At 36.2% G+C, this 26,066-nt stretch overlaps 1 protein-coding gene across 2 annotated transcripts in view; it reads right to left on the bottom strand.

Moving 5' to 3' along the window:
• Rnf17 (ring finger protein 17) overlaps positions 1–26,066 on the bottom strand; it is a 162,751-nt gene that overhangs the window by 95,384 nt on the left and 41,301 nt on the right. For both annotated transcript variants that reach the window (XM_063232467.1, XM_063232466.1), the window contains 3 exons: positions 25,644–25,812; positions 24,754–24,944; positions 22,835–22,973 (listed from right to left, as the gene is read on the bottom strand). In XM_063232467.1, coding sequence (XP_063088537.1) covers positions 22,835–22,973; positions 24,754–24,944; positions 25,644–25,812 — 499 coding nt within the window. The remainder of the gene's footprint in view (positions 1–22,834; positions 22,974–24,753; positions 24,945–25,643; positions 25,813–26,066) is intronic.

The following is a 26,066-nucleotide window of genomic DNA, read 5'->3' as shown; positions in this document are numbered from 1 at the left end:
AAAACAACTTGTGAAGCTCAAAAGCACAGTAAGTGAAATAAAAAAATTCACTAGAGGAGTTTGTTCCTAGTAGCTTTGAGTGAGAACAAAAACAGTGAACTAGAAAATAGGATAATCAAAATCATCAACTCTGAACAGCACAAAGGAAAAGAATGGACGTTAATTGCCGAGGGAACTTGTGAAACATGATAAAGTAGACCAACATATACGTTATAGAAGTGAAAAAAGGAGGGAAGAGAAAAGGAGAAACATTTTTGTGGAAGAAATAACAGTAGAGAAAAAATTCTCCAAATTGATGACACAGGTAAATTCACAAATGCAAAAGGTTCAGGAAATTCTTTGTGATTTTTTTGCCTCACCTCCCAGAGAGCTGCTATTATAGGATGGTACCACTATATGAGATTTAATACTTCAACTTTAAGAACAGATTAAAAAGAATGGCCGCATTGAGACATTTATAAATAAATGGATGCAGCTTGAGACCATACTCATAAGTGAAATAAATCAAACTCACATGTATAAATACCGAATAGTTTCCCTAGTGTAAGAAATGATAAGAATATATAGAAGTATGTGGTAATCATGATTCCCAATCATATTGGTTTGAAGCCATATAATGTTTTCACTCATTAACTGCAATGGTTTTAACCTTGCGGTTAAAACCATTGGGTTTTAATGGGCTGTTCGATTTTAGTATCTATGATAGCATGAATAGCTATTTTGAAGAAAGCAACACAACATAAAAGCTAGTGCTGATTTAATATCGTCTTGTTTTAAAGTCCCGTCAAGCTGTAGTAGATCTGTTTCCACTGGTTTTAACATGTTGTTTCTTACTACATTTCACTACATGCTACAGTATAAACAAAACTCTTTATAGGCAAAGAGATAATATACAAACCATTGTTTGTTTTCTATTAGCAGGTTCTAAATACCCTGTAATTCTTGCATTCTCTTGAAAGGCTTCACACTGTCTAGATATGCTTGATATTATAGCATGCTAAGTTACACTCAAATAATTTAAGAGGCACTGTGGTGACTACTATTATGTTAGATTATCTGGTGGTGAAACACAATGATGCTTGAATTGCTCGGTTCTGCCCTGCATTGTTCTATTACAATATCCTCTCTTATCTCAATCTTCCCCCTATTTTTAAATTAATTTTCTCTCATTTTTTAATTAAGGGAAAACTAAATTAAAGAATAACGGGACATATTATAGGAACTTTTTTGTTGTCCTATTAACCTGAGTTGAACCCCAGTATTGCTCTCCCCATCTTGTTCTGTCTGATTATTATATATTCTATTTTGTTTGATAGTATCAAACAGTATAGGCAATCACTTGAGGGTATAGGCAATCACTTTGAAGGTAGTAAGATATACTATGATGCCCCATATGGATTGACTATCATCCTTTTTTTTTTTTTGAAGTCCTGTAAGGTCCTCAGAGTAGATTTTATTGGTTTTGTTCCGTATTGTTTTGATCAATTCTATTATACCTGATGATATAGACAACTCAATTTGAAAATAGCAAGAGGCACAATGGTAACCACTTTTGATCACCTGGTATTCTATTTTTGTATCATGTGCTATGCCCACCCGTCTGTTCTGTTTTGCTTAGTCACATTTGTTTTTATTCTCTTCAAAAAAGTAATAAGAACCGTGAGAGTAATAAAACCCTAAAAGTCTAATTGTTACTGTAAAAAAGAGAGGAAAGTAAGGTGGACTAACTGCAGGAATGTTCGACAGTGTAGGACAGAAAACCATATAACTGAGCTTTTGTTGGATCACTGAACGGAACTGTCTCCAATTCCACTGTATGAATGCTCACTTTATATGCTTTAATTTAGTGATATGGACAACTTTCTAGGAAGATAATGTGTAGTCTGTTAACTGGTGATTTCGTACTATATATATTTTTTTCTAGAAATACTGTATTATTTGTACCCTTTTACTGCATTGTTTTTTTTTTTAATGTCCTTTCTTTTTTTTTCTTCTTCTCTCTTTAAAAAAATAAGAACAGATTAAGTACTGGATGTGGTGATACACACTTGTAACAAGTGTAACCAAGTGCGTGACTAAGGCAGAAAGATCATAAATTCAACGTAAGTCTCTGTCTCAAAATTCAAAAGACGGTTAGGGAAATAGCTTAGTGGTTAAACGCTTGCCTAGAAAGTACACAACCCTGGGTCCAATCCCTAGTGTCATAACTTAAACAACAATAGATAAAGCAACCAGACAGCCTAGCAGTAAGGAAATAGAAAACTGAATGAAACCCCATGTTGAGAAAAGGAAAGAAAATAATAGAGAAACAGTAACAAAAAACTCCTAAGACGTGGTTCTTTGAAAAGACTAAGAGTCAAACTTTTAGCTAAAAAAGGAAACAAGGAAGAAAAGGAGAAGACTCGTAAGTCAGAAATGGAAAATGTAGCACAGAGGTAGAACACTTGTCTACCATGTATAAAGCCCTGGGTTTGATCCTCGCCACGCATAAATAAGTAGTACTAACAATTTTAATAAATAAAAAGGATTATAAGTGACTATCATGAATAAATGCACATCATCTGGATAACTCAGATGAAGTGAACAAATTCCTAGAAATACATAACTTACCAACACTATCCCATGAAAAGTCAGAAAATCTTTTTTTTCAAATTTTATTTAAAGAGGAAAAAAAAACAGAAACAGGATAGAAATAATATATAATTTCAAAAAAATAAACAGTAAGAAATCACTAGTTGATAAATTACATATTGTCCTCTTAGAAATAGTACAAGTAACAAAAGTAAAGCATACAAAGTAGACATTCAAACAGCAAGACTCCAAACAGTTCGGTTCAAGGATCCAACAAAAACCTAATAATATGGTTATCAATCCTACGCACTTAAACAGATATGCAGTAGTATCCTTTAGAGCACTTTCTTTTCTTCTTCTTTACAGTACCAATCGTACATTTTGGGTTTTACTATTCCTACAGTTCTTATTTCTTTTTATACTAGAGACACAATGTGATATTTATAAATACGATTCTTATTTCACTTATGAGGATAGTCTCAAATTACATCCATTTACCTATGAAGGCCTCAAGATTATCCTTTTTATAGCTGAGTAATATTCCACTGTATAAAAATACCTCATCTTTTTCATCTGCTCTGCAGTTAATGGGCATCTTGGTTGTTTCCAAAACTTAGCTATTACAAATTGTGCTGCTATGAATATGGGTGCACATATATCACTGTGCATGACCTTTTAAGTTTTTCTGGGAAAATAACCAGGAAGGGAATAGTGGATTGAATGGAACTACCAATCCTGGTCTTCTGGGAATTCTCCATACTGATTTCCACAGTCTACACTCCCACCAAAGTGGAGCAATGTTCTTTTTTCCCCCCGCAACCTCACCAACATTTGTTAATCAGTTGATTTCTTGAAGGCTGCTATTCTTTCTGGAGTGAGATGAAATCTCAATGCTGTTTTAATTTGCATTTCTCAAATGACAGTGATGGTGAACATTTCTTCATGTATTTATTTGCCATTTGTATATCTTCATTTGAGAACTATGTGTTCATCTCAGATGCCCATTTTTGGAGAGGGTCTTGGAATTTGGGGGGCTTGATGTTTTTCAGTTCTTTATATGTTCTGGATGTAAGTTCTTTGAGGGGTTGCTGGCTAAAATTCTTTCCCATTCTGTGGGTTTTCTCTTCACTCTGTTGGTGATTTCTTTTGAAGTGCAGAAACTTTTCAATAATATGAGATTCCAGTTGTTGATTCTTTGAAGTGTTTCCTGTGCAGTTTGCATTTTGTTCATGAATTCTCTGCCTACCCCTATGTCTCCATGACTTCTATCTAACTTTCTCTTCCAGTAGATTTAGTGTTTCTGTTTTAATATTTAGGTCTTTGATCTAATTAGGCTTTAGTTTAGTGCATGGCGATAGGTATGGATCTAGTTTCAGTCTTGGACATGCGGAGAGCCAATTTTCCCAATACCATTTATTAAAGAGGTATCCTTTTTCCAGTGGACATGTTTAGCACTTTTGTCAAATATCAGGTGGCTGAGTGTCTTTGTACTTGTGCTTGCATCTTCTAATCTGTTCCACTGATCCTCAGATCTATTTCTTTGCCAGATTTTATCACTGTGGCTTTGTAGTATAGTTTCAAGTCAGGAATTGAGATGCCTTCTGCCTTGCCTTTGTTACCCAGAATTGCCTTTGCTATTCTAGGTTTCTTCTGTTTCCAAATGAATTTTAGGAGTGTGTTCTCTAGATCTGTGAGGTATGTCAATGGTATTTTGATTGGGGTTGTGTAAAATCTGTTAACAGTTTTGGGAGTATAGCTATTTTCACAAGGTTGGTTCTTCCTAGCCAATAGCAAGGAACATCCTTTTATTTTCTAATATTCTCTTCAATCTCCCTTTTTTAGTGTAGCATACTTTTCAGCACATAGGTCTTTTACATTCTTAGGTTGATTCCTAAGTATTTTTTAAGATGCTATTGTGAAGGGCGTTATTTCCATAATTTCTTTCTGGGGGAGTTGTTTGTATACAGTACTATTGATTTTTGAGCACTGACTTTGTATCCAACTACACTGCTAAATTTATTACCTCCGTTAGTCTTTTAATGGAGTTTTAGGTCTTCTATATAGAATATCATGTTATCTGCAAATAGTGATTGTCATGGTTTATGTCTGTGTCCCCCAGGCCTCATGAGTTTGCATTGTGTATTTGTGATTGGTTCATTGTCTAGTGCTTGGATTGATGGTGTCAGTACTCCACCCACATAGGGGTGGAGCCAGAATGTGATTTAATGGCAGGAAGGTGTGTCTTGCTGTTCACTGGTTCCAGCTTGCTGTTTGCAGCCGCTGGCCCAGCCATGCCTGCTTGCCTTGGATCCAACTGAGTGCGGACTGAAACTTCCAAAAACTGTAAGAAATAAATCTTTCCTTTCCCAACTTTGGGCTTCAGGTATTTTTGTCTCAGCAACGAGTAAAAAGTGACTAAGACAGTGATAATTTAACTTCTTCCTTTCCTTTCCTATACTTTTATTTCTCTCTCTTGTCAGATTACCCTGGCTAGTATTTCCAGAACTATATTGAATGGAAGTGGTGATAGTGGACATCCTTGTCTTGTTCCTGATTTTAATGTGAAAGCTTTCAGTTTCTTTCCATTTAGTACAATGCTTTTAACGTGAAAGCTTTCAATTTTTGTCCACTTTAGTATAATGAAAGCTTTCAATTTTTGTCCATTTTAGTATAATGTTGGCTTTTATAAGACTGACGTATATTCTGAGTACACTGTGTATTCTGAGTTTCTGAAAGGTTATCATGAATATGTGTTGGACTTTATAAAAAAATTTTTCTGCATCTATTGAGATGACCATGTGGTTTTTGTTTTTGACTCTGTTGATGTGGTGTATTACATTTATTGATATGCCTATGTTAAACCACCCCTGCGTTCTTGGAATGAATCCCACTTGGGCATGATGTATAATCTTCTTGATGATTTGCTGCATTCTATTTGCCGGTATTTTATTGAGAATCTTTGCATCAGTGTTCATTAGTGAGATTGGCCTATAGTTCTCCTTTTTTGGTTGGGTCTTTCTCTGGTTTTGGTATGAGAGTAATACTTGTCTCCAGGAATGATTTAGGGAGGACTGCTTCCTTTTCAATTTCACTGAAGAGTTTAAGGAGTATTGGCATCAAATCTTCTCTAAATTTCTTGTAGAATTCAGCCGTGAATCCATCAGGACCTGGGCTTTTCTTTGTTGGTAAGTTTTTAATTACATTTTCAATTGCAATAGCTGATACTGGGTTTTCAAAATTACTGTATCTTCTTGGTTGATCCTTGGTAGTTTATATTGTTCTAGAACTCTCTCCATTTCCTCTTTGTTTTTCACTCTGTGTGAGTAGAGATTTTCAAAATAGGTATTCATGATCTTTTGAATTTCCATGGGATCTGTAGTAATTTCTCCCTTTTCAGTCCTTATTGCACGTATTTGGGTTATTTCTTTCTTTTTTCTTTATAAGGTTAGCTAGAGGTTTGTCAATTTTGTTTATTCTCTCAAAAAAGCAGCTTTTTGATTCATTAATTCTTTGTATTGTTTTAGTTTCTTTTTTTTTTTTTTTTTACTTTTATTTAGTTTTTATTTTGAAGAGAATAAAACCAAATGTGACAAAACAAAATAGAGTCAGTCAAAACAAAAGGATGGACATAGTATAGTACATGATGTAAAAACAGAATACAAGGTGATCAACAGTGATTATCATAATGCCTCTTTTTTTTTTTTGATTTTTTTTTTATTTAAAGAAAAGGAAACGAAAAAAATACATGGAAATTAAAAAAAAAGGGTAGAAATAATTCTAAATTACAGACAAACAAAAGGTAAGAAATTGCCAGTTGATAAGTTACAAATTGTCATCTTCGAAATGGCTGTTCAGGTTATAGAATTAAAGTATATAGAATGACATTCAAAAAAAAATGACCCTACAAACCATTCTGCTCTATGGCCGAACAAAAGCTCTGTAATATGATTATCAGTCCCACCTATTTGTTTTACATCTCTAAGAGGATAAGGTTAACCATATCAAAACAGAACAGAACATTTAAAAAAAAATAAAAAAACAATTTAAAGAAATACAGATTTCAAAGCAAGTCCACTGGAGATCTACCTTATCTATCTAGCTTCTTACAAATAGTTGTCCCTAACTTCACCCACTTTCTATACTTATTGCATATTATAGAACTAATCAAATCATTACAGGATGATGGAGTCTTTTTAGGTCCTCAAGTTCCAAATTAGGGAAGACAATACCAACTACCATCGCATCTCTCATTCTCTTTGTGATAGCCGTCCCCATCTCTGCATATGCTGAAGTTGAGCTGAAGAAACCAGTCCAGAGTCATTTTAATCAGCAAGCAATAGATTGCTAGAATTTATATTATAATGCTACAAAATAAGCCTCGGGTTTTTCAGGTTTCTTCCTCAGAGTATTTGTTCCTATCCTCTCTGTATTATAGGGAAAACCAAGTCATAACAAGACAACGAAACAATTTCCTAGATAATCATGCAATGGATAGGACTTATAAAACTATAATATAAATGATCTTCCGTAGCTACTATGTTTTCTCTTGTTATTTTCAATAGATTTGTCGACAACACTGGCTTATTATAGTTAAACATACTATCACCTATTTTTATAAAAACTTATCTTTGACTGCATTGTAGTTTTTGAGAGCTGTTACTGATTCATACCAGTATGGATATCCTTTACATCTTGTCATGCTCAGAGTAGTTTCCTCTACTTTTAGGGTTGATTCTAACACGCATACCGATTTCTAATAGGATCAGTCAAGGCCAACCAATAGTCTTATGATTCAGATACAATTAAGATCAGTCATAGTAAGACAATGTAAGTAATACAGAATTTCAGCCTAAGTCAATAGGAAAGTAAGGATAGTTGCCGTGGTATAACCTGCTATTTTTGGTTCTAGAGGTCTGTGTCCTCAAATCTGATATGAGTGGACAGACCAGAACAAATTTAATTCAATCTAAATATGTCACTAGGACTACTGTGTCTTTTAAATCGTTATACACCATTAGCAATGACCTTGGGGGCTGGAGGTTTAGCTCAGCGGCATAAGCACCTGCCTTGGAAGCAGGCAGTCGTGAGTTCGATCCCCGGTACCGATAAAAACGAAAAAGCCAAAAAAAAAAAAAAAAAAAAAAGCAATGACCTCTGCTTTTTTTTTTTTTTTTAAATATAGTTTCAGAGCTGTCTCTACTAAAGACTAGCTTACCGTCTCTGCCTCATGTCTGCTACTCCACTTTTCTGCTATAATTTGTCCACCTTATTCCCTCATTCCATGGTCTGCCCCGTTCACTGAGGCTTCTCTGCCACTGTAGCTGTAATCCTGATATCTCTTCCTCTCTTTCTCTGTAATGTCCTTCAGCGCTCTCTGTATGGTTGGATTGGTGGCCACTAACTCCCACAGTTCCTCCTTGTCTTGAAAGTATCTTATTTCTTCATTAATTTTTAGAGAGAGTTTTGACGGATATATGAACTTAGGTTGCATATTTTTTTCCTTCAGGACTTGGAATATTTCTCCCCACTCCCTTCTTGACTTAAGAGTTTGTGATGATAAGTCTGCTGTTATTTTGATAGATTTCCCGTTATAGGTAACCTGCATCCTTTCTCTGGCTGCTTTTAATATTCTGTTTTTTTGGTGGATTTCTGGGATCTCGATTATTATATGCCTAGGCGTAGATCTGTTTTGGTTGTAGGTAGCTGGCGTTCTGTATGCTTCTTTTATCTGGATATCATTTCTTTTTGCTATACGTGGGAAATTTTGCTTTAATATCTCTGTGAATATTTTTTGTATTTCATTTTTGGATGTTCCTGCTTCCTCACTCACATTCTTTATCCTTAGGTTATGTATCTTTTTATCATCTTCCAGTTTTAGAATTGCTTCTTTCTGGTTCCTTGTTATTTTTAAGAGGCTTTTTCTTTCACGTTCATACGCCCTAAATCTCTCTTCAAGTTTCAGAAGGTTGTCTTTAGTTTCTGTCAAGGCATTTTGCCAATATTCAATGGAGTTCTGAGTTTCCTGATATTCTCTTTGGATCTGTTTCATGTATTCTAAGTTATGCTTAAATTCTTCTTCATATGCTTCTCTTTCTTTTCTGATTTCCTCAGTTCTTCCATCTGTGTTCTCTTGGGCGGGGCTTGTCATTTCTTTAATTAATCTCTTTATATCTTGCCTCACTTGGATCAGGAGTACATCTTTAAATTCCTCTATGAGATCATGTAAGTACTTTTTAATTTCGGCTGATGCTGTGTCGAGTAGAGGATGGTTACTGTGCTTGTTCTCTTCAGTGTTTAGTTCTCTTGGGTTTAATTTCTCCTGTTGAACAGCTGGAGGTTTTTTTTTATTTTTATCTCTTGTCATGTTTCTGGTTTCTTTCAGACTGTCCTGGAGTTCTCTGACCCTCTCCGAATTGCTTAGGGCCTTTCAGAAGCGTGCTGGCTTGAGTTTTTGCTGTCCTCCCCAATTTGCTGTTATCTGGGGAAGGCTGGGATGTAGGGGCGGTACAGTCTAGACTCTAGCCTCTGTGTCAGTTAGTTCATAAATTAGGCTGTACTTTCTGGTTGTCACTGAGTTGTGACTATTTTGTATCTGCTTATTGGGCCCCAAGCAGAGGCTTGGTTTAGCCCCAGTAGCTCCTGCCAGTTCTCTTTGAATCAGAAGCAGCTGGGTAATGGCACAGGATTCTGCCCAGGTCCCAGCCGTTCTCTTCCAAACCTCTCTGTGATAGGTGCACCAGAAAAGCCGATCTGCCCAAAACAAAGATGGCTCCCACTAAGTTCTCTGTGTGGAGCTGAAGCCAACAAGTAATCAGGCTCTGCCAGGACTTAAGATGTCTTCCACCAGCCCTCCCTACAGGGCGACCTGGTGATGTCACTAAGCTGCGATTTCTGCCGCCAGGCTAATATGTCTGCACCAGATTCTGTGTTATTGATTTCCCAGTGGTGGCGGGCCAGCTGTTCTCTGGTCAAACCCAGCAGCGGCGGGGTTTTCTGTACTCACCAGGGTCCGGTGCAAGTCCTCGTTCCGGGACCGCCGCACACCAAGCTGTCCACTTTTCCCCCACTCGCGGCTCAGCGCTGACCGGTCAGATTTCTGTGCACCGTTTAGATTTGAATCGCCAGAGCTTTGTACATCCGCTCTGGTGCAGCGGTGCAGAACTGGCTGCTACTTGGAGTCTCGATCTGGGTCTCAGTTTCCCGCGGTCTCCAAAAGCAACTCAGCTTTTCGTGCTGGGTCCACGAGTCTGTTTGTTGATTTAAGGGCGCGGGATTTGTAGCCTCCGGTCTCAGCACGACTTTAAATCCTCCAGTTGTACTGTCTTGGTTAATAAGAATCGCTATCGATTTGTCTGGTCCTCTCCATGCTGTATTTTTTTATCTTTGAGTTTGAATTCTCTGGAGAGATTCTTCGCTCGATCCCCTAGCTCGCCGCCATTTTCCAATCTCCTGTTTTTAGGTTCAATTGCATTAATTTCTGCAAAAGTTAGAAAATCTTAATAGACATAAACCAGTAAGGAGGCATGATCAGTAATCATAAACCTTCTAACAAAGAAAAATTCCAGACCAGATGGCCTCACTGCTGAATACTACCAAAACATTAATGAGGAGCTAACAGTATTTCATCTTAAATTTTTCTAAAAATGTAGAGGAAGGAACACTTTCCAGGAGGCAGAACTAATCTGATAATAGTCATATGAAGATACTATGAAAAAATGAGACCAATATTCCATATTAATGTTGATGACAAATGTCCTTAACAACATACTAATAAGCCAAGTGTGGTGGTGCATGCCTATAATTCATGTGTGCCTGTAATGCCTGTAACCCTAGAGAGGCTGATAAGGAGGATTGCTGCAAGTCTGAGGCTAGGCTGGGCTATATAGTGAGTTCCAGACCAGCTTGAACTATATCGCAAGACCCTGTCACAAAACCAAAACCCCATTCACAACATACTAATAAATTCAGCATATTAAAAGGTATTATAATTTTCCTGATTTGGTGTAATATTTCTCTAGAGAATGGCTTTTAAAATATAGCTCTGTTGGTGACTGCTCAGCGCACTCTGCCCAAATCCCAGACTGTTCGGGACCTTCCAGGCTTCCGGGTGCAGTGAAGTGGAGAAGTGGGTTTGAGGCCTCTACATCCGCCTCCCCATCCTGGCTGCACTTGGAGAACTGCTGAGCTTCCAACAGGTGGGCAGGCCCACGCTGTCCCCGGAGCCCAGCCTGTTTGGGCCTCCCGCACCTAGCCATCGGTGTGCAGAGGAGGGGCTGGGTGGATCTGGGGTACCTGCCTACCCGTGTGTCTGGAGGGCTGTGGATGTCTCAGTGGGCAGTGGAGCATCGCGGGTTCCAGAGGCCCTGCAGCCTGTGGTGAGTGCTCAGCGCACTCTGCCCAGAGCCCAGACTGTTTGGGTCCCTCCAGGCTTCCAGGTGCAGTGAAGTGGAGAGGTGGGTTTGAGGTGTCTACATCTGCCTCAACATCCCGGCTGCGATTGGAGAGCTGTGGAGCTTCCAAGGGGTAGGTGGGTGCACAGTGTCCCTGAGGCCCAGCTTGTCTGGAACTGCGGAGTTCTGAGTAGGCAGAGGAGGGCCACTGGTTCTGCAGGCCCAGTGGCTTGGGGTAGCGTGGCGCCAGAGTCTCAGTAGCTGCAAACATAGAAGGGGATTTTCAACAGACCCTGAGGAAGCTTTCAAATAACACTTGAAACACAGAAATATAGGAAAATGACAAAACGAAAGACCAAATTACAACCTCAAACCTCCAGCCCATCTCAAGAAACCCTAGGAGCAATGTATATAGAAGAAAATATATGCCATTCACCTCAAATATTAGACACAATAGCTACTGAAATTAACAAGCAACTCCAGGAAGCTTTAAAGAAATTCAAACTCGAAATAATCTCCCAGGTAAAAGAAGAAATGATAAAAGAAATGAAAAGGATTCTGAATATATCTAAAGAAAACACAGATAAAAAACTGGAGGAACTAAACAAAAAGAATCCCTAGATGAGCAATATAAGAAACAAACAGAATACATAATGCAGATGCACAGAGATATACAGGAAATAAAAAACTCCACTGAAAGTTGTAAAAACTGCCTTAATGAAAGTGAAGATAGAATTTCAGACCTTGAAGACAGGATTGCAGCTGGTGAACAGGAAAGGAAAGATCTTTTAAAAATAACAAGGAATCAGGAAACAACAATTCAACAACTGCAAGATGATGCAAAGAAGAATAACATAAGAATGATAGGGATTAATGAAAAAGAAGGAGACAACATAAAGGATGTCAAGAGGATTTTTAGAGAAGTAATAGCTGAAAATTTCCCAAGCATGAGATCAGAAACTGACATCAGGATCAGTGAAGCATACAGAACTCCAAATAGTCATAACCAAAATAAAACTACACCCAGACATATAATAATCACCATCCCAGAAATTCAACACAAGAATAGATTATTAAAAGCTGTCAGAGAGAAAAGACAGATCACTTATAAATGAAAACCTATCAGAATCACAGCAGACTTCTCATCACAAACAATAAAGTCAAGAACAGCATGGAGTGAAGCATTCCAGATCCTAAAGCAAAATGATTTCCAACCTAGACTGATGTATCCTGCAAAACTATCATTCAAAATTGATGGTGAAATATGATACTTCCATGACAAAGAACAGCTGAAGAACTTCATGAACACCAAACCAACCCAGCAAAAAATATTGAAAGACAGTTTAGATACACAAAGGAAAAAACCACTAAGCAAAGCAGATAATTAAACAGAACAGAAAGATAAAGATGCAACAGCAGAGAGATAACATGTCAACAATAAACCAGCAATTAACAGTAATAACCATTAATGTAAATGGTCTCAATGCACCAATCAAAAGAAACAGACTAGCAGAATGGATCAAGAAACAAAATCCAACCATATGCTGTTTACAGGAAACCCATCTAACCCAGAAGGATACTCACAGACTGAAAGTCAAAGGATGGAAAACAATACTTCATGCAGCAGGAATCCAAAAAAAGGCAGGAGTAGCCATTTTGTTTGCAGACAACGTGAACTTTAAACCAACAATGACCATAAAGGACAAAGAAGGTCACTACATACTCGTAAGGGGAAAACTCCAAGAGGAAGAGATAACTATCTTAAATATATACGCACCAAACTCCAGAGAACCCAGTTATATAAAACAACTATGAACAGAAATGAAAACTCAAATTATCAGTAACACAATTGTAACAGGAGACCTTAATACGCCATTGACACCAAGGGACAGATCAACCAGACAGAAAATGAGCAAAGAAATAACAGAACTGAATCACACCTGCGAACAAATGGATTTGATAGACATATACAGAATGTTCCAGCCAACAACATCAGAATACACATTCTTCTCAGCAGTACATTGGTCATTCTCTAAAATAGACCATATATTAGCTCACAGAACATATTTAAACAAATGCAAAAGAGTTGAAATCATTCCTTGCATGTTATCGGATCATAGCGCTCTGAAATTAGAAATTAATGATAAAAGATACTGCAAAAATCGCGCAAACACATGGAAACTGAGTAACACACTCTTGAGTAATCAGTGGGTCACAGAAGAAATTAAAGAAGAAATTAAACAATACCTAAAAGAAAATGAAAATGCAGATACAACTTACTGGAATTTGTGGGATGCAATGAAAGCCGTCCTGAGAGAAAATTTATTGCACTGAGTTCCCACATCAGGAAAACAGAACGAATACAAATAAATAACTTAATGCTACACCTCAAACAGCTAGAAAAAGAAGAGCAAGTCAAGTCCAAAGCCAAAAGAAGAGAGGAAATTATAAAAATCAGAGCAGAAATCAATGCAATAGAGACTAAGAAAACAATCCAAAGAATCAACGAATCAAAGAGTTGGTTCTTTGAAAGAATAAATAAAATCGGGGGCTGGGGATTTAGCTCAGCGGCATAAGCGCCTACCTTGCAAGCAGGCAGTCGCGAGTTCGATCCCCGGTACCGATAAAAAGGAAAAAGACAAAAAAAAAAAAAAAAAAAAAGAATAAATAAAATCGATAAGCCCCTAGCCAACCTTATTAAAAAAAATGGAAGAAAAAGCTCAAATTCATGCAATAAGAAATGAAAAAGGTGAAATCACTACAGACCCAATAGAAATACAGAAGATCATCAACACCTATTTCGAAAACCTCTACTCTCAAAAGTTTGATAACACAGAAGAAATAGACAGATTCTTAGAAACATATGAAGTACCAAAGCTAGATAAAGAGGATGTAAAACTGTTGAATAACCCAATCTCTGTTAATGAAATTGAAAATGTAATTAAGTCCTTACCCACCAAGAAGAGCCCAGGCCCAGATGGATTCACTGCAGAATTCTACAAGAAATACAAAGAAGACCTAATGCCGACAGTCCTCAAACTATTTAATGAAATTGAAAGGGAAGCAATCCTTCCTAAGTCATTCCTGGAAGCAAATATTACTCTAGTACCAAAACCCGAGAAAGACCCAACTAAAAAAGAGAACTATAGACCAATCTCCCTAATGAACACAGATGCAAAAATCCTCAATAAAATATTGGCAAATAGGATGCAGCAAATCATCAAGAAGATTATACACCATGACCAAGTGGGATTCATCCCAGGAATGCAACGATGGTTCAACATACGTAAATCAGTAAGTGTAATCCACCATATCAATAAAGCCAAAAATAAGAATCACATGATCATTTCTATAGATGCAGAAAAAGCCTTTGATAAGGTTCAACATTTATTCATGATAAGAACTTTATAGAAAATTGGAATAGATGGTCTTTACCTCAATATAATAAAGGCCATTTATGACAAACCAACAGCCAGCATCATACTAAATGGCCAAAAATTGAAAGCCTTTACTTTAAAATCAGGCACAAGACAAGGATGTCCTTTATCACCACTCCTATTTAATATAGTACTGGAAGTACTAGCCAGAGCAATTAGGCAAGACAGAGAAATAAAAGGGGTAAAGATAGGAAAAGAAGAAGTTAAATTATCATTGTTTGCAGATGACATGATACTCTACATAGAAGACCCCCTAAACTCCATGGAAAGACTCTTAGATACAATAAATAAATTCAGTAATGTGGCTGGATACAAAATCAATACTCAGAAATCAGTAGCATTCCTATACACGAACAGCAAAATCACAGAGAGGGAAATAAGAGAAACTGGACTATTCACATTAGCAAGCAAAAACATAAAATATTTAGGAATTACTCTTATGAAAGAAGTGAAAGACTTATACAGTGAAAATTATAATACACTGAAAAAGGAAATTGAAGATGATCTCAGAAAATGGAAAGACATCCCTTGCTCATGGATAGGAAGAACAAACATTGTGAAAATGGCCATTCTCCCAAAACTGTTACACAGATTCAATGCAACCCCAATAGAAATACCATCAACATACCTTATAGATCTAGAGATATCACTCCTAAATTTCATCTGGAACCAGAAGAGACCTAGAATCGCAAAGGCAATTCTAAGCAGCAAAGACAAAGCAGGAGGCATCACAATCCCTGACTTGAAGTTATACTACAAAGAAACAGTAGTAAAATCAACATGGTATTGGAATCAAAACAGAGCTGAAGATCAATGGAATAGATTAGAAGATAAAACCACAACTACAAACACACTCAACCACCTTATCTTTGATAAAGGAGCCAAGCAGGTTCACTGGAAGAACGACAGTCTCTTTAATAAACGGTGCTGGAAAAACTGGTTCTCCATTTGCCGAAAACTAAAGCTAGACCCATGTCTATCACCATGTACTAAGTTAAAATATAAATGGGTCAAAGATCTGAATATTAAAAGAGAAACACTAAATCTATTGGAATACAAATTGGGTAGAAACCTTGGAGACATAGGAGTAGGTAGAGAATTCATGTACAGGACTCAAACCGCACATGAAATACTTCCCAGAATCAATAACTGGGACCACTTCTTATTAAAAAGGTTCTGCATTCAAAAGAAATCTCCAGCATAGTGAAAAGAAAACCCACAAACTGGGAAAAGATTTTACTGAACTCTCTCTCAGACAAGGGACTCTTGTCTAAAACATATAAAGAATTAAAAAAACTCAGACCCCCAAAATTCAAAGATCCAATTCAAAAATGGGCATCTGAAATGAATACACACTTCTCAGATGAAGAAATGCAAATGGCAAATAAATACATGAAAAAATGTTCATCATCATTGGTCATTAGAGAAATGCAAATTAAAACCACACTGAGATACCATCTCACTCCTGAAAGAATGGCCAGAATCAAGAAAACCAACAACAACAAATGCTGGAGAGGCTGTGGGGAAAAAGGAACTCTCCTACACTGTTGGTGGGAGTGTAGACTGGTGCAGCCTCTGTGGAGGTCAGTCTGGAGATTTCTCAAAATGCTGGGATTGGAAATCCCATTTATTCCAGCTATTCCACTTCTAGGCATATTCCCAGAAGAATTAAAAGCATCATACCACAGTGATATATACACACCTATGTTTATAGCAGTACAATTTGTAATCACTAGATCTTGGAAACAACTCAAGTGTCCATCAACTGAGGAATGGATAAAAAAGTTGAGGTATCTCTATACAATGGAATATTATTCAGCTATAAAGAAGGACCACATTGAGATATTTATCAATAAATGGGCGCAGCTTGAGACCATACTCGTAAGTGAAATAAACCAATCTCACATGTGTGAATACCGAATAGTTTCCCTAATGTAAGTAATGATTCAAATATAAAAATGTGTGGTAATCACGATTCCCCATTATGTGGCCTTGAAGCCTTATAAAATTTTCACTTATTAATTGGAAAGGCTTTATTCTGGGCTTCTTGATATGGAAATATTTGAAGCTATAGTATATGAAGTTTTATTCAAATATTTCAAGGAAAAAGACAGACACTATGGTAACTACTATTAAGTCGGGTTATTTGGTGGTGAAGCACTAGGTTGCTGAAACAGTCATGCTTTGACCTGTATTATTATATTGTTATGTCCTGTTTTATCTCAATCTCTCCCTTATTCATTAAAAATTATTTAGTTATTTCTTATGTTTTTTTAATTAAGGGGAAAAATTTAAAAAATCAGCAGGATATATAATAGTAACTTTTTTTGATTTCCTATTAACTTGTTTTGAAGTCCTATAATACTCCCACTATCTTGTTTTGACTGATTAGACTCTGTTCCATTCTGTATGATAGTATCAAGTTTGAGGGTATAGGCAACTACTTTGAAGGCAATAAGATTCACTAAGATGCCCATTCTGGTTTGACTATTGTCTCCTTTGGAAGTCCTGTAATGTTTACAATGCTTAAGTTTTATTGGTCTTGTTCTCTACTGTTTTGTTCAACTTTATAATATCTAATGAGATAGACAATTCTTTTTAAGGAAACAGACATTGTTGATAACCATGGTTGATAACCTTGTACTCTGTTTTATATCACATGCTATGTCTATCCTTGGTTTTGACTGACAGCTCTGTTTTGCCATATTTGACTTTATTCTCTCCCCCCCAAAAAAGTAATAAGAACCAAGGAGTAATAAAACCCAAAATGTGTAAATTTTGTTGTAAAAAAGAGAGGGAAAAAAGAGCTCTAAAGGATACAACAGCAAGTGTGTTTAGGGGTGTTAAATAGCTGACCATATTAATGTTTTTGGTTGGATCATTGAACACAACTGTTTGCAGTCTCACTGTTTGAATGTCCACTTTGTATGCTTTGATACCGTGATTTGAGCAACTATCTCTAAGATGATAATATGTAATCTATTAACTGGTGATTTCTTACTGTTTTTTTTTTTTTGTAGTTCTGTATTACTTGTACGCTTACACCCCTTTGTTTTGTTTTGTGTTTTTCTTTTTCCTTTTAAATAAAATTTAAAAAAAATATAGCTCTGCCTTGAAACTCTTTCAGTGAGGCAGTCATGGATGCTTACAGTATAATTTTTATGGGATACTTTCTTGATTTTGGTAGACGGTATAATAAATAGGTATATAGCCAACGACCTGGTTTCCTCTTACTGGAGGAAAACTTTGTGGCCCCGGTCTGAGTCCAGTGTATTTCTAACATTCTGCAGGTCAGTCCTGACCAGAAACCAACTAGTTCTGGGTGTATAAGTCAGATAAAACACATACATGATCAGCATGATCAGTGTAAGCACCTGCCTGGCAAGTGTGAGGTAATGAGTTTGATCCCTGTTACAAAAAAAAAAAAAAAAAAAAAAAAAAAGACACAGATGAAAGAACACAACAAAATGTGTAAAATAACAGAAGCATTTGTTACCACCAGAAAATTGGAAAGGGGCAAGAAAAGGACGGAGAACCACTGGGGATACCGTTTTGAGTTAAAAAAAAAACCCTGCAAAATAGGGAGTTTATTTACATGACTTTGGTGTTAACCATTAGGTTTTATAGTGTCTAGGAGGTGGAAGTTTTAGGTTTGGAGAAAGTTACTGCAAACCACCTGTTATGGTTTGTGTCTAGATGTCCTCCAAAGTCTTATGTGATAATAGTTGGGGCTTTTCTGAGGCAGCTGAATACAGAGTGTATGATGCCAGGATTGATTCATGGTTTAATGCTAAGATTAAAGGTGCCCCAATTTGAGTGTAAGTGCTACCCATCCTATGCACAGAAAATCAAGATAAGAGTATAAGTGACAAAAATAGGGCTACTGTTCTCACTTGCTGTTTTGCTACTTTACTACTTTGTTGTTTGCTGCCTTCTCTTTTACTGCCCTCTGCCCATCATGAACTGTTTCTCTTCTGCCACGCCCCTCTCTCTGCCTTGGAGCCAGCTGATTACAGACTGAAACCTCTATAAACTGTGAGCTGAATTATACCTTTCTCCTTTAACTCTGGGCGTGGGTATTGTGTCTTGGTAATTACATAGGGAGGGAAAGTTTTAACTAGGCCATAGGTAATGTAGAATAATGTTTGAAACAACTTATGTTGGCAGGCCTAAAGTGGATGACAAGACATCAACTATATTAAATTTATGTCAGAATTATCTCCTATCATGATGTAGCAGAAATTTATCCTGTAATCCAGAAATAGTTCAACATAAGAAAATCCATGTTATATACCACATTAAGAGAATCAAGGAAAAAGATTCAAACATAATTACCTTAACTGTTGCAAGAAAGTATTTACAAAATTGAGCACTCTTTCATGGAAAAAACTGTAAGAACAGAAGGAAACTTACATCACACGAGAAAGGTCATGTAAGAAACACAGACAACTTTATTATGAAATGATGAAAGACAAAGCTTCCTTAAGACAAGAATTAGAAAAGGATATCTATTTCTGCATATCATTTTCAAAATGATATCAGAAGTTCTAGTCAGAGGCATTGAGCAAGAAAAAGACAAATATCATCCAAACTAGAAAAAAGAAGTAAAACTATCTCTATTCACAGTTGACTCAATAAGAAACCCCCCAATGACTCTCCACTCCTATGCCTCATAGAAAACACTTAGCAAAGTTGATGGACACAAAACCCACATGCAAAAATCAGTTTCAATACATGAGGCATGAGCAATCTGAAGAGGAAATTTAGAAGTTCCATTTAAAACAGTATCTAAAAGAGGTAAAAATTTAGTACCAGATTTAACCAAGGAAATCAAAGAGTTAGATGCTGAAAACTATACAAAATTGCCCAAACATATTAAATAAGATGATATAAATGACAAAGAAATCTCACATTGATGGATTGGAAGACTTTAAAATCTGTCATTTCTTGCATAAATAAAATAATTCATTCTAATGGTCATACAGCTATGAAAGGGTCCCTGGAGAGTCAAACCAACTTTGAAAAAAAAAGCAAAGCTGAAGAATTCAACATTCTGATTTTAAAACTTAGCACAAACATACAGTAATCAAAACAGTATGATACGGGCATAAGCAAAAAAATCAATAGAATAAAACAGAAAGTTCAGAAATAAGACTTTTTTTCACAAGGGTGACAAGACCATTAAGGAGGAAAAAAAACTGGGAACAATGGATAACCATTTCAAAAGAATGACAATGGAGGCTTGCCTTATACAAAAATTAACTCAAAATGGATTAAAAGATCAAAATATAAGTAGTATAAATACAGGGCAGGAGTGTAGCATAGTAGGTGAGCACTTGCCTAGCATGCACCAGGCTCTGGGTTTAATCCCAAGGACTGAAACTAACAAGAACAAAAACACACATACAAAGCTATGATTACAAAACTTTAGTAGGCCTGGGGGAGAAGCAACTGGATAGTGTATTTAGCAATGATTTCTTGAATATGACTCTGAAAGCACAAGTGAAAAAAGAAGTAATAGATGAATCAGACTTTGCAAAAATAAAAACTGTGGCTCAACAGACACTATAAGAGAGTGGAAAGACAATCTACAGGATGGGAGAAATTATTTGTGTAAAGTCACATCTGCAAGGACTTAATATCTAGAATATGTCTATATATTAATATCTAGAATGTCTATAATCTAATAACAAGATAAACAATTCAACTAAAAAATAGAAAAAGGATTTGAATAGATGCTTCTTCAAAAAGATGTACACATAGCCAGCTAATAAGTGAATACATGTAAAGATATTCAACACCGCCAGTTAATGGGGAAATGTAGATCAAAACTACAATGAGATTTCACTTCATAATTATTCAGATGGCTATCATTTAAACAACAGTAACAGAAAATAACTTTTGGTGAGGACAATGGAAAAACTGGAACTTTGTGCATTGCTAGTGGGGCTATAAAACTGTATGGTTGCTTTGAAAAACAATTTGGCAGTTCCTCAAAAATTAACATAGACTGAAAAGTGCAAGGTCTTGAATTCAATTCCTGATACCAAAAAATTTTCCTTTTAATTGTTATTTTTTCCCTAAATCCATTTTATTTCAAGGATAAAAAGAAGAAAAGAAAACTAAAACAAAATTTTAAAACGTGTCAACCAGGGGGCTACAATGGTACATGCAATGAGCACTGACACCTGCATTCCATTGTCTGAACACAACTGCATTCAGCTGTCTGAACAATACCAGTACAAATCTTTCTCTTTCTTCAGCGAACTCAGAGTAATCATTGGTATAACTTTCTTAACTATTAAAAAAAAGTTAAACACAGAATTACCTGGCAGTTTCATTCCCAGGTACATATAGAAAAATCAATCAAATAAAAGCTGAAGGCAGGGAACTAAATGAATACTTTCATACCGATATTCATAGCAGCAATATTCACAATAGCCAAAACAGAAACCATCCTGGTGTCAACAGATAGAAGGGAGTGATGGGACCCAGATAAATGGATACATAAAATGTGATACATACATTATACAAACTAAAAAAGATGGGCCCAGGATATAGCTCAGTGGCACAGTGCTTGCCTAGAAAGTGCAAGACCCTGAGTTCAAGTCCCAGTACCCCCTGCCAAATCTGATATAAAGTCTGATCTACACATGAATCCTGAACACATTATGCTCAAATGAAATTAGCCAAACATAAAAAGAAGTATTATATGTCTCTTTCTGAGGTACCTAGAATGGGCAAATTCATAGAAACAGAACAGAATCTATCAGCAGTTGGAGGAAAGGAAGTAAGATCTTCATGGGGTATACAGCTTCTGTTTAAGATAATGAAAGAGTTCTGGAATGAATAGTGGTTATGAGAGCACAAGGTTGTGGATATACTCAATGGCACTGAATTGTACACTTAAATATGGTTAAAGTGGTAAATTTGTTATGTATATTTTACCATAATAATATTAACAAAAAGACACTGAAGAAAAAGCAAACAAGCAAGGAAGCAAACAACACAGGTCCCACAGCTTCCACAAATCATCCAGGAAGCCAGACAGTGTAGTGCAGCACTGGAGATGACAAGCCCAGAGGGTACATGGTTGTAAAATAAACCAGTCCAATGCTGGCTCTGCCAGTGCAGTTTCACATCCTCAGGAAATATGCTTTATTCCTCTGGTTAGTCTCCACATGTGAATGGGAACAGTAGCATATTTCTCACAGGATTTTTTTTCTGATGATTAGTGAATTAGTTCACATAAAGCCCTAGGGCCTTTTTGATGAGTAAATTCATATAAAGCACTGAAAGAGCAATAAAGATGAACTTACACTGTTACTGGTTATCTAAATAAACATATCTGTTATGTATTCAGAGTTTACACTAATGTGCCTTAATCTATTTTCTTTATTTTTGCTCAACGATCCAATAAGAACTTAGTAATATGGTTATCAGTCCTACACACTTGTTTTTATCTTAAATAGGGTAAGATTAAACATAACAAAACAGTTCATAAGGAAACAATTTAAAGAAACACAGATTTCAAAGCAAGTACACTGGAGATCTTCACTGTCTATCTTATTTTCTCTAGTTTTCTTCTAAATAGTTGTCCCCATCTTCACACACACTGAATATATACTGAACATTATAGAACTACTCAAATCATTACAGGATGATGAAGGCTTTTTAGGTCTTCAAGACCTGATTTTGGGGAAGTCAATAACGACTACCATAATGTTTCTCAGTCTCTTCATAGCAGCTGTCTGTATCTTTATGCTGAAACTGAACATAAGAGACTAGACCAATATCACTCTGAACACTGAATGACAGTATTGCTAGATTTTTATATGCTAATGCTACAGAATTAGCATTGGGTTTCTCAGTGTCTCTTCTTTTTCAGAGTATCTGTTCATTACATTGTGTATTCTATAATTTGTTCCCATAAATAGTTTAGAAATTCTTCCCATGTGTGAATCTCTACATGTATATCTATCCTTTCTGTATTATAGGGAAAAACAGATCAAAACAAGACAACAAAATAAATTCCTAGAAAAACATGAAATGAAAAAGACATATAGGACCACAATATTAGGAGATCTACAGTAGTTACTTAGTGAAGGTGTAATTTTGATTTCTTAGCTCTACATGCTTTTCCAATCTCTAGATTTCACAAGGTAGCAAGAAACACTTACACATTAAATAATCAGTGACTTTTCCCCTATACCTTCACTAAGTTTCAGGACAAAGAATTCTTTCAATTTAATATGAATCCTGTAGACTTTTTGTTAAAGTTGTAGATCCTAAGAGATTTAAATGTATAGCAAGTCAACAGTGGTTCGTTTTCTTTAATACTGATATAATATCCCTGTTAATACTGATAGTATTATCCCTGTTATATGTTTTTATTTAAAAACATGTTAAAATCCCAAATGAACATTATATACTTACCAACTGAAGATAGAAATCAGTAGGACTATTTATGTAACAAACCATAACTGAAACATCTGTCCTTTCTTTTGGCAAAATAGGCGGATGATAGCATAAAGTTGTATTTTCAGTGTGACTTCTTGGTGAATGTGACCTAAACCTAATTAAAGGCATAATTAAAAATGTAACAGTCATTTTCTTCAAGTATTTCTTCTCTTAGTGACTTGGTCTGAAGAATAAGCTTCTACTGATTTACTTAGCCAAAGTATTTCTTTTCCAATTTCTCCTCCTAACTTACATTTCTTGGTATTGTCTCAAATTACAAAACTGGTGTGGTGGCCGCTTGCTGGCAACAAAAGGGTTAAAGCTCTTGGCAGCAGAACCCTTCTGTAAAGCAGTTCTGCCAGGTAGGACAAAGCAATCACAGGACAATACAGCAACAATGACTAAAATGACACAAGGTCTAACAAGCCTGTGTTGTAAGGTCCATTCATTCCTCTAATGAGCCCTGACTCATCTTTGTCTAAAAGTCATTTGTGATCAGACTTATTTATCTGAAGCTAAGCGGCCTTCAGTGAGGCTGAGGGAATGGTCTTACCAACTTGAAATATCTAATGTTAGACACATTAGGTGCAGGTGCTTCCCAAAGATGTACAAGGCACTAGCCGATCTGGCAAAGGATGTTCTTTCATCACCTCTGCTGTTAGACCCTTCCTCCACATTCTCACACCCTTACAATAACCCCAGTCTCTCACTGTGATCTCACAATAACCCTTTAGGAAGCTGGTTTGCAGTCCTTGACAGCGTAGGTGGCATGAACAAACTTATCTTTAATCCTTGTGGGGTAAATTCTTTTTGCCCACATAACCAGCTCTATTTATGCCATCTTGTGTGGTCCCAGGGTAAGAGCTCATTAAGTTTCAAATGTGTGTCAGGACACCTAGAGTTGAATGCATACTGTGCTTGTCACGGTTTATAGCAGCACTCAGGGCAGCTGAGGGGTCTCTGTGATATTTTACAGTCCCAACATTCTGCTTTTACCACTTGGATCATTTTAGGGTCAGTCATCCAGGATAGGAAGTTAGAACTACCACTACTTCTATAGTTCCTTAAATCATCATCTGTTTGCTTATCAGAAATGAAGAAAAGGATACTTTAAGTATTCTAGATTCAGATATGAAGTATATGTTAGTGACCATGACTCTTTTCAAAGGCTAGAGAATTTCAGTTATGAACACCTGAACTATAATTTGTGAATCAGTAGAGCTGTTTGTAGTTATCAGTCTAAAAATGATTCCTAGTTATATGTATTTTCTATTTTGAGCTATACATTCATTTCTTTTTCTTAAAATAAATTAACTGAATGTAGTTTTCACAGATTAGAAAACCCTGATAGACATATTGCTAATTTCTAAGGCTATGTTATCTTAGTTACTTTTCTAATTGCTCAGACAAAACACCCAACACCTAAATTTAAAGGAGGAAGGTTTATGTGGCTCACGGTTTATAGATGTTTCAATCTTATAATTGGCTGGCTTCAAGTCAGGTATGCTTGGCAGAGGAGCCATTACAGAGGAATAACAGTTCATGGCATCCCCAAGATAGCAAAAGCAACAAGGGAGGGAGGGACAAGATTCTGTTCCTTATATTGTATGCAGGCTACGTACCCTAGGGCAAGTATAGCACTCTCACCTTTAATTCTATACTAAGTATGCCAAACCCAGTGGACTGATTTACTAATCACACACCCTTGATGCCAGTACCACACACTACAGATCAACCACCTCTGAAAAGCTCACTCCTCACGACTGCGTGAAGCCCTAAATACAAGCCATAAGTGTATACTAAGTTCACTATAGAGTGCATGTTAAAAGGTAAAATCTGCTACACCTATTTATAGCTATAATCTTAAAGAGTAATTGTTTTAACAAGTTACTTACTTTGCTAGCTCCATAAAAACTAATGCATCTCTAAGAGACACAGGCATATCACTGCTTATTTTATTTGTTGGTGGTTTCTGCAGATCTACAATAAGCACACCATCTTCTTCTCCAAAAACTTTCATTAAAACAGCCTTGTTATTTACCATTTTCAAAAATTCCACTTTAGCTTCCTCTTCCCAGCCTTTACTCTGTGGGGAAAAAAAGTAAAATTTCAAATTAGCAATTTTAATTACCTCTAAAATTACACTATCTGGATGTAACTTTGTACTATCTGAAACTCTGGGCAAAGGCACTAAACTAACCATAAATATAAGAAACAGTTAAAACCACAAACCCAAGGACAGTCTTAATGCACATAATGTGTATTTTATGGTAATGTGTATTTGAAGGTGTTTATAAGTAGATTTTACTTTAGACTTCAGTTTTATTACTGAATAGTATAGTAATATGGAAATGATTTTTAGCAGGGTATAGTAGCACATATGCACAATCCTTGCATTCTAGGGAGCTAAGGCAGGAGGAGGGAAAATTTAAGCCATGCATGGGCAACTTTATGAATAAGCAAGACTCTGCCTCAAAATTTAAAAAAATTATTAAAAAGGTTTAGGAATGTAGTTCAGTATAAAGGCTCTGATTTCAAACCCTAAACCACTACCAACACACACAGATGTATTCTGCATGGATTTTTCACTTAAATGATGAAAATTCAAAAGTAACTGTGGATGTGTATGTAACCTGGTAGCACAATAAAAATGTTTCTGATAATCAGTTAACCTAGCTTTTTCTGTTAGCAATATATGAGATATATGTATGCTTCCTGAGTCTAAACCTAGCAATTCTATTGGCAAAAATTGGAATATTTAGCCTTTCAAGAAAAATTCACTTACTGAATTATGTGGAACAATGTCTTTCAAGGAGCAAGGGTGAGCTAATGGTGGGATGTCTTTCAGCAACTCTTCAATACATGATTCAGACTTCCTTAGAACCAGACATAAATCACTTAGTACAACATGCTGCTGAGTATTATGTTCTGGCCTCACAGGGGTATCTCCAGCTCTAGGAAGAATTAAATAGTATTTCTGAAAATAATGTTTTGACCTTGAGCTTGCTTTATTCCTTAAAAACTATGAATTTCTAAGGATAATTTCCTTAAATGTAATCATTTAGAAAGTTATAATCCAAATTCGTATTTTCTCATTATTGACTTAATTTTGTTTCTGAAAGCACATGCTGTTTTCATCTACGGAATTACATCTCAGCTACTTTTATTTGAAATTTCATACATTCATTCAGTTTAAACCCAAAGGAAA

This window comes from Cavia porcellus, unplaced genomic scaffold (genome assembly GCF_034190915.1).
Source record: "Cavia porcellus strain 051 isolate PalLab524CR breed Dunkin Hartley unplaced genomic scaffold, mCavPor4.1 scaffold_21, whole genome shotgun sequence".
Classification (NCBI taxonomy): domain Eukaryota; kingdom Metazoa; phylum Chordata; class Mammalia; order Rodentia; family Caviidae; genus Cavia; species Cavia porcellus.
The sequence above is the reverse complement of the archived record's forward strand: the minus strand, read 5'-3'. Positions and strand labels throughout refer to the sequence as shown.